Here is a 10347-nt window from a genome sequence, read left to right on the forward strand (position 1 = left end):
AACATGGGAATCAGCAATATCTTTTCTCAATAAAAATCATCAAATAATCAAAATCCGACCCGCTTATTTCAATGAACCAATACTTACTGAAACAGGAAAAGAACTTCTTGATGTATGAATGCCTCATTTCATTCATATTGTTGGATGTATTTTATCAGACGGTAATTTTCCAACGATGTCATTATGGTCTGATAACATTCTTTGTTAGCATATCTTTATTCTGCTGCTTTTATTTTTTGTGTATATTACATTGTTTGAAATATAAAAAAACATGCAGTGCGCATGTGTCGACCTTTTAAAATATATTTTTACAAATATGTTGTGCATTTTTACCTATTCAAATATTGCTAGTCAACCAATATAAATAAGAATAATATTCATTCTATGTTTTAATAAATGCAAAAAAACGTATATGAGTTCAAATGTTGGACCAATTAGCGCAGTAGTAAGCCCATTTGTTTCTCGCCAAAGTGCAAGTGTTTGATCCTCGGCCTGGGCGGGCATGAGATAGATAGGTTTGAGGTCGCCAAGCCGGACAAGTGGAGTTCCTTCTGGCACTCCTGTCAGACCAAAATCACGCGCAACATTGTGTAACGCGAGTGACTTAGCATAAGTACATGTAATATTCTCCACAATCTTTGTAACATAAATAAAATTTAATCTAAAAGACTGTAAATAACGGACATGTACGTGAGTCATTTGTGTTTTGTGACAGTTCATCAAATGAAATATAGGTTATACGTTGTACCAATAGAGGCACGTCTGTATTTTTTAGCAATTTATGAAAGTCACATGACCTTGTGTCATGAACAAAATCTACATTATGTAGGTTAATTAGAACGTGGACAAGGCCTTTGATTGGTCACTTTGGTTTTTTGTGGGGATGGAACTGTCGCTCTTTCCAACCGGTATGAGTACTTTAAAGGTTGCTTAAGAAAATTCAAATACAAAAATTATTTTTAAATAAAAAATTATTTCAATGCTAATGCACTTCCGATTTCATTTAGAAAGTACTAGTGTCTGTGTTGTGGTATACTGTACGTTAACAATGAAAACAAAAACGCCATGAAATTCAATCAAAGAATATTAGTACACTATACGTTCTGTCGCAACATGACCACCGATTTATAACTATTGCGCCTTTATATGTGATAGAATAAAAAAACTACAGGGAGGGTGTAGTAACTAGAACTATACTATAGGGACAAGTATTACCTATTCCACGTGCCCTCCTCAAAAATTGCTCTTTCCATCATCTCTTTTTCTCGATTGGTCTTAAATCGACACTTTTTACCAGTCAGGCTTGTAATTTACTTTTATTTTGCATACATTTATAGTATTTCATACTCTGTATATCTAGGACTGAAAATGCACGAGTGATGTCATTTTTTTCTCCGTCAGAGAATGCATTTAAAATGAATGACTTCGAATGAAAATTTTGCCTCTGTCTACGATCCAAATCTTGTCGCGGTTGAGGCGTCTATTCCGTTTTCAAGGTCTTTTATTTGCTATTCCCTTTCAAAAAAGCATTGATCTTCTGTACATTTCAGTATAACGTTTGTCAAAATGGCAGCTTTTGTTTTTGTAGTATTGAGAAACCTTTACTTATCGAGACGTTAGAAAGTTTAAATATATCGAAATACGAAAGTTATTACACGGCGTCTCCTCTTTCGCATAAAACTTGATTAATATTTAACAAAACTACACAATGTCTGCTTATGGTATTATAAAAAGGAGAAGGCTAGATTTTTTTGATTCATTAAATGATTAAAGAAACGATTATCCAGCACTGCATCAATGTAAAAAAAAACATCATACAAACCACTGTAACGGGGTTAACTATCAAACTTCAAGTCCAAAATCAATACTTTTAATAAAAATAATACATTGTTAATGTGCTCAACAATGCGTTTCAACATCTCTTTCCCCCTTTTTTCTTCTGCTTTGGAACACGCAGCTGGGACGACAGATGTTTCAGCTTCTATCTTTGTACAAAATTACAATCAAGTTCCTTTTAATATATTATAGTTTAAAAATCTTAAAGTTCAATTTACAGTTAGTATTTACAGTTACAGTTTAGTATAATGTACTCTGCGAGTGATGAGTATTATCAATAAGTACCGAAAGTTCCAAAAGAACTTATCCATTCTTCATAACTAAACACATGGTGTTTACTTACGAAGTCACTTTGTACAATTGCATCAGAAACTTTGCATTTTAGACTTTTAGAATAAGAGCCAAATGTAGACATTCATGTATTTGACAAATATTGTCGTCATTATTTCTTCATGAAAACCAAGCCGAGACGTTTGAGGACCATGGCATATATTAATCATCAATTAAATATAGCTTGCATCATTAATTTAAAAAGAAAACAAACAATTAGTTAGTTACAGAAATATAAAGCCAACAAATGTCAAATGTTACTCCTTGCTTTCAATACTAAAAAAACACATGCCGTTTTATTAGAAAAGCATACATGTAACAATTGCTGTAATAAAATAAGTCACTAGATGTATGTTTTTAATCAAACATTGTTCTAGTACTGATTTAAGTTTAATACATATAAGAAAATTCCAGATATTTGGCGTTTCTAGTTTAAACGAATTGAAATATAAGGCTTTTTAATGGACACGATTTTAAAAACACATACATTCAGAACCTATTCGGTATCGATAGCCGAGTGGTCAAGGGAAATGATATCCGTTTCAGACTGTCCGTTGTTAGCAGTGTTAACACTTCATATAAAATAGACATAACATATTAAAAGACATTTCTTTGCATACATACTAAAAATCATTCGACTTGCATATTTGTTAACATATCATTCAAAAAAGTTCACAACGTTGATGTGTACTTTACAAGCGTCTCTTGCACTGAATGTGTTCTCGACGAAAAGTGTTTTAAGTCTTGTGTCTAGGAACAATAGATATGCGAAAAACTACAGAAACAAGGTCAGTAGCAAAATGTTTAAACATTAACCCGGTTTATTGGCACTGGGTAAACGTCAAAGACATATATAACATAAAAACCAAAAATCACAAACAAGAAACATAGAAGAACAGCACAAAACTCAACAAACAGCACATAGCATACATACTATTTATGACAAACTAGGTATGTTTATCAAGGATTATTAGTAACCGCCTTGGAACGACCAGTAAATGTAAATTTACAGGGGGTTTAAACCAGTTTAAGTGCTAAAACCTCACTCTTATCCAAACAATCCTAAATAAAAAAAAACCTAAAGGTAAATCTTATCAAAGTATGCATTAACTTGAGGACACTTAACAATAACACAAATAATAATAAACTTACAGGTTAACCCCAAGTACTCCTATGATCAGAGATCCCAACTCTATCTGCAGACGGAGGAATACAATTCAGAGCATCTGCAAAAACTTTTCAAAGATACGATGCAGTCATTGTTTGAAACTATGAGCATCACACACAGTCTGCCTAATAAAGTAAAAGATTTAAAACATTGATGATAGAGTTTCATAATAAAGAATATCATTGTACTGAAACTGGGAACAAATAAAGAACACATTATTAAAATAAAAACGACTTATATTAGCATATCTTTTCTTCCAAATGATAACCTATTTAAAAAATTTGAAGAAAATGGCTTCACATGCCAAAACACTCCGAGTCAAAAACAGTTTTAAAAATAACATGAATTAGCAAGCTTTTCATAAAATCAAAGAACTGAAAGCTTAGTTATGTAAGGATGATATATTCAACCCTATATTTTGTTTCAGGAATTCATCTTCAAAAAACTAAAAGGCAAGTATTCTTCAAACTGTTGCCTATAGAAGGTTATTTTGATAAAATCCAAGTAAATCATTGAGTCTATCTCAATAACAAGTTTGTTTCAGTAGAGAATTTTTCAAAATTAAATAATACAATGTATACAACAATCTTATGCCCAAAACCCCAAATCATAACAGTAAATATATATCATGCATACATCAAGGAGACAATGAATATTATAAATATGATTAACTATGTGTCTTCTAACACAATCACAAGATGTTTGACTGTTGAAAAAGTCGTAAAGTAGTTACATCTGTATGATTATTGGTATAAATTGTATTATTGTTGTTGTTTTTTGCAGTAGATGATATTTGGAGAACGGCGTCGAGAGTCCGAAAACGACCTTGATTCCTTCCTGTTTGAGTTGGCCGTACAAAAGGTGGATAGTGTCACAGGCCTCTTAACAAAATACGAGTTTGCAATGATCGCAGCACGAAAACTTTCAACTGACAGTTTTTTTATAGTTGTAACATTGAACAAGAGTATACCATCAGTTGAGCACTAGAACTTTTTGTACTTATAACACAATGTTTGGTAACATAGAATCTTCGTTTCCAACCTTCATACCACGATTTGAATCATAAACAGTGACGACAATGTGTATTATAGCCAATCAAAAAAGGCTTTCACTGATTTACTTCCATTAGGCCCATTTACGACTGCGGAAACGGTCATCTGTGTACCTCCAAACTTCATTTCTACTTTGACAGTCGTTGCATCAAAGTCACCATTGGGTACAGTAAAACACACAAGCCCAACTTTCTGGCATTCTGTAACAAGCATTGGTGGTACGTCTTCCTCTGACTTGTAAACTTCAATAGTTTGATTCTCTCGAGTCAACGGAGAGGGGTTGAACGTATGAGTAGCCGTTGTTTGTCCAGGGATCACTTCCTCACCCTTCTTAACAAAGACCTTGAATATGTCTTCACATTTGTTGGACCCATCTCTTTGCACACCATGTGACAACGGATGAAGTTCTTCAACAAACGGAGCCGATGTACTAATTCCTGAAATAAGACAAAAAGTATTTACTGTACATAGTTACTGCCAAGAATGATACCTGTTTAAAGCGGACAACATAATCTTACAAACAAATTATGATATGCGTCTGCTTTTTGTACTTCATCATCTTGAAGCATGCTCTTCTTTCTCTTTTTATTTCAAAAAAGTTTAAGTTTTCATCAAATAATTGACATCATTTGCATTCCTTTACATTTATCTAATAATTAACACAAGGATTTATGGATATGAAGAGATAACTTAAACCTACCATACGAGTATTTTGATTTCCGTGTTGATATAACTGATGGGTTGAATCCATATAAGACAGCTCCTGAAAGAACACAACCAAACATATGGAGCTTCTAACATGATACGCAACAAAAAACAACAACATCGCATTCATTAATAAATTGATAGTTTGATGGATATTTTGTAGTAACAGTTGTTTCGGGCATGATGGGGATTTAAGACAGTGGTTGAATAATGAGAAGCGGGGTAATAGCAGGAAAGGCGAAAGCCTCGATCAGAAAAAAAGCCGCATGCTAGAGCACGTGGCATCGGATCTTCTATGTCATAGTATTGCATAATTACCGTGAACAATAGCTGAAGCGCTGTTCTCTGGTATTATCAGGTCTACTTTCGGGTAATTCTTTAGAACGTCTTTGATTGCTTCCTGAACTACTTTCGAGTCTGAAAATCCGCCCGCCATAACAACAGCATCCAATCGTTCCAACTCGGTCTTTCCCAGCAGAATGTTAAAATGTTCTACGATTTTCGAAACTGAATTTTCGAAGGCCGATAACAAAATTGAATTGTCAATCAGGAGTTTACCTTGTATGAGTTCATATGTTCCGCTTTCTAAAGCACTTTCAAACTGAGCAGACTTTGTTCCTTCACGCAATGCGAATGGTAGTTTAATCGAAATAACGTTATTAGCCTTGGCATTACTTTTACCAACAATTGTTCTCTTCTTCATTTCAATTTCGGCATCAAGCTCGCGTTTTGATTCGGCTTGTTCAATGTCGCGTTTTAGGCCAGTCATGATATCCGCTCCAAAGAGACCTTCAAATATTTCTAAAAAACCGTCATCGACAAGAGTCCCTCCCCATTTCCCACCTGAAGGCTCTGTAAGTGCCTTCAGGGTGCCGTCTTCTTGCACTTCATGTGCGGAAATGTCGACAGTTCCACCTAACAAGACAAGTAGAAAAAATTGAAACATCTAATCCCCAATTGATGTATAAACTTAAGTAATAAAATGATTATATAAGGGTATCGCATACGATTTTGCCTTTTCGTTTATGTTTGTGTCTTGTCTAACATATGCCGCCATTGACGACAAGGTCAACATTTGTCCAAATTTAGTGCCAATCATTATTTAGATCAGATAGCCTAAATACACGACTGATAAGTATGTGTGACATTCTTAAATCCTGTCATAAAATACACTGCAATGTCAAATTAAATGTATCCAAGCTAGACTCACCTCCAAGATCAAGAACAAGAAACTTCAATCCCGGAGGAAACGGTTGAATTGTTGCATCTTTTCCTGGCTCTCTAAGCTTTGCAAGTCTTATATGTTTGCAGTAGATAGCCGCAGCTTCCGGTTCGTATGCAAGTGATAATTTATCTTCTTTTATTTCAGCCTTAGGGAAGCAAAAATATAATCTGATTGTATTTGACACTTCATTGTTTTTCAATATTTATATTCATGTATTATGTCGCACAGACCCAACTTAATGTAACTGAAGAAGTCCCAAATTTTCTATCAAAACCAAATTTTTATAACCAAATGCATTAACGATAATATCATGATACAGTCCAAATGAAAACAAATGCCGTGTTGCCACAGCAGAATGTCAAATTTTCGGTGTGACGTTCATGTCCTAAATACCAAAATAAGGCTGAAATAAAACATTCATTTGATTTGGAATCTTAATTATGACCTTAGGCTTAGAGGCAAGTTATGATGTTCATTTAAATAACCATGAAAAAGCCTCGTATCGACGAATTATATGGTTGCATTTCAAACTAAGTATGACGACAAACCATTTTTGCCGCCTCAACCATGAATTCTTTGGCATCATCACTCCAGATAGCAGGAACGGTGATCACCCAACGAACTTCATGCTCCTGGAGTTTTACCCTCAGCTTAGCCTGCTCCATAAAATGATTCTTCAAATGTTTAATGGCAGCGGCAAAAACTTCCAACGCAGGCATCTTTCTCCCTTGTGCATCTTTTATAGTCATTTTCCGTGTGAGTTTCTATAAAGTGGTTAATAAGACATCAAAGAAAATTATGTTTACGTTTCAAACAGATAATTGTTTAGATAATTAACAGTTAAATAGTTATGTAAGTTTTAAAAGTGGTACTACATGGATGGTATGCTTATATCAACTATAAAAATACACAAGTAAAAAAACAGTTACTGTAACAAAATAATGGTATGCATTGTTCAATTTTCAAAACACATATAAGTAACAACATACTTTCTCTCTGTTAAGATCCATTTTGAACCTTCGAAAATATCGCCAGTCTTTATGTTCTTTTCTTTTTATAAGTCCATCGTATTTCTCTTCCGCCTTTAAGTGAATACATATCAGCAATGTACGACATATTTCGATGTAGATCACTGTCCGAAAGCAAACATACTTATCTGCCTACGTTGGTGAAAGATTCCAACAGTTGGACTGTCAAACTATTATTCTTGAAACGGTTGCTATAGGGCTAATCCCCGATCATTTCTAATATCCTCTTTTGATTGCGAATAAAATTAAAAGTAAAGATAACAATAGTAATCCGGAATACAATCAAATTTTTTCGAACAAACCTCAAATCCGAAGTAAGATTCCGTCTTTTCACTGTTGAACAATAGCACAGTAGGAGCTTGCGGAAGAATCTGGCCATCCCAACGATTTGAATATATCTGTATGTAGATAACGTAGGTCCATTTTCTATTTGCACAGCGTATGTGATAATACGACTTGTAATACTACAATTATTAGTTTAATTTAAACCCATTCATTCTGATTCAACTGAAAACGGCTAAAAGTAGCTCGCTCATTTTTCTTACCAAAAGGTTTCTCGATTATATAGAAATATAAAAAAAAACGAGACTGATACCTGTAGGCCACAAGGTATTATACCAAAGAAAATGGGAATTTCGACCGTTTTTAGAAAACAGTGATAACATCACGTGTTAATGTCAAACAACCAATTACGCTACAACGAATCGCTGAATCCCGTTAGAAACTGAATTCAAAAGTCTGGTCTTCAGCAGAAAATATCACCATGTTCTGAAGAGTTCAAGCTGCCAGTAACTTAGTTTGAATACTTATATGATTTGCAACCATTACTTTTTGTGTTTGTACAAAGTGCATTTTAAAAACCATGATCCAGTCCCTTTAAAAACATGTCCGACTTGTAAAGCCATGATATTGATAATATGTCTATTTCCCTGGGGTAGTGGCAGGGTGCCAAATAATCAGCGAATTGATAATGTTTTCAGTGCAAACTTTAAAGGTTAGCCTATTGATTAAAAATACATTGATCAGCGTCAAAATACCTCTTGGCACACAGGTATTAAATCAATTCTTGATCAAACGGGATATATTCATATGTTAGGCTTAACCAAACTAGAATGAACACGCGGAACATTTCTTCATTTGTAGAATCCACTCTTGTGGACGAATTTTATTAAACCTGATTCGAACAGATCAATAGCTCATCTAAAATATATTCGTTAATTATATATGATAAAATATTTGAAGAGTATTTCAATATATTGCAAAACTGTCGAAGCTTAAATCTTATACATTTCCGTACAAGTAATCAAAACGTCCATATCATAATTGGTAGATGGGGACAACAAACTGTTTTGGAGAAACGAAATGGTATATTTTTGGTATTTGAGTGCAGAAAACATTGCAAATTTCAGAGGAAATAATAATTAAAATGAACAAAAATTGTGTTTTTTGGTACAGTAGAAATAATAATTAAAAAAAAATAGGTTTGTTATAAAAAGGCATGTCATTTCGTTCATAATGTTCAAACGATTTCCTATATATTGAATCATTTTAAATAGAAAAGGAGATATCTTTACCTCTTGCTGTTAAAGTTCATTCATTACAGCCCTACACAAAGGTAGTGAAAAACCTTTTTTATCCAATTTTACCCTTAAGAGTGATAATTAGGAGTATTTCAATATAATGGATTCTAAAAACTGACTCAAGTATTTTGAAAAAACTGCTTAGAGCAAACTTTATATATAAGCTTTTCACACATAGTATATGCCTATGGAAAGCGAAAGTACGAACCTGAAGTGGATCTCGTAAATACTCCTCCCTATAAGAGTAGGCGTAACCAGAAAATGTCGTTCCAAAATCTATAGCCACAATAATTATTTCATTTATACTTGTTTCACTCATCTTTTTTCCGTTTAATTTTGTATTGAATACACACTGTACACACTTTCTCTTTGCTCAAACTCAGGGCAATACCCGTCGTTTTCCTATACGGGTAGGTTTATTATACACGTCATCTTCGTATCTATGAAATGTAAAATTAAGTTTTTAACCGTTTAGCTATTGGGTACTGTTAAAATGATATCTTAAAGGCTAGTGTGTGCTCTATAAAGATATCAAATGTCTTAAAGTGATTCGTTCACAGAGTGAGTGTTAGCAAACATCTTTATTTTAAACTTGAGAAGTACTTTTTACCTTAATACACGAAACCAAAATAGCAACTGACGGATACACTTTTTTATCAAACCAGTCATAACAAGAAATAATTTTCAATTAATTATTAAAGCTTTTCGGCAAAATAGTACATTTTCTGACCAAATTCTAAATAATCATTGACTCTCCTCTGAACTTTAAATAATCCTTTATTATTGAGACACGCGTTTTTTCATGCTTTAAACGAAACTATGATTTAAGAGGTCTTACCTTAAAAATCTAGGACGCGTCCCTTTAACCAGTATAAAAATGAATATTTAATACATTTTACTTACAAATGATTTGCATACGTATCATCGTTCAAGCGTATATATTCATTATGCTTAAACTGCTGATATATGTCACGACTAATCTAAGGTAATATAAATTATTTGAACCAAACACTGAGGTCCATATTTCACTGACCGTTCAAAGGCGGTAACACAGATCCTTATTAACAAAACAATGTCTATGTTGATGTATCTGTGGTATGTCTGGAGTGTTGTCACGAACAAAGCGAATTATCGGATTATTCATATAATCTGATACTATAGAATGTTTAACAATTTGGTACAATTTACATAACGATGATTATGTTTCATAATTGTATTTTTCTATATGAATTTAATAATATTATTTGAATTTTTTTAAAGTTTACTATAAAATTCGTGTATACGTGATAAGTCTTTGAGTATTTCAAATTTGTCGAGAAATGAATATGGTTTATAAAGCAATGCAAATTTAATTTCAATTTTATTTCACAAAAACACTGTAGTCGTTATGGCTGAGAAAAGATACAAACTTGTAGTTAAGCTG

The 10347-nt window shown here is 33.3% G+C and overlaps 1 protein-coding gene across 2 annotated transcripts; it reads right to left on the reverse strand.

Moving 5' to 3' along the window:
* Positions 1-1854: 1854 nt before the first annotated feature.
* LOC128246771 (heat shock 70 kDa protein 12B-like) lies at positions 1855-9382 on the reverse strand. 2 transcript variants are annotated; one of them, XM_052965205.1, is made up of 8 exons: positions 9133-9381; positions 7647-7742; positions 7306-7398; positions 6865-7080; positions 6302-6461; positions 5410-6006; positions 5087-5149; positions 1855-4823 (listed from the first exon to the last, which is right to left on the reverse strand). In XM_052965205.1, exons 1-8 carry the CDS (start codon positions 9241-9243, stop codon positions 4420-4422), a joined length of 1740 nt encoding a protein of 579 aa, XP_052821165.1. In that variant the 5' UTR covers positions 9244-9381; the 3' UTR covers positions 1855-4419. The 2 variants fall into 2 exon arrangements, with proteins under 2 accessions (XP_052821165.1, XP_052821166.1); XM_052965206.1 differs by lacking the exon at positions 7306-7398 and having other exon boundaries at positions 9133-9382.
* Between the last annotated feature and the right edge of the window lie 965 nt (positions 9383-10347).

This window comes from Mya arenaria, chromosome 9 (genome assembly GCF_026914265.1).
Source record: "Mya arenaria isolate MELC-2E11 chromosome 9, ASM2691426v1".
NCBI lineage: Eukaryota > Metazoa > Mollusca > Bivalvia > Myida > Myidae > Mya > Mya arenaria.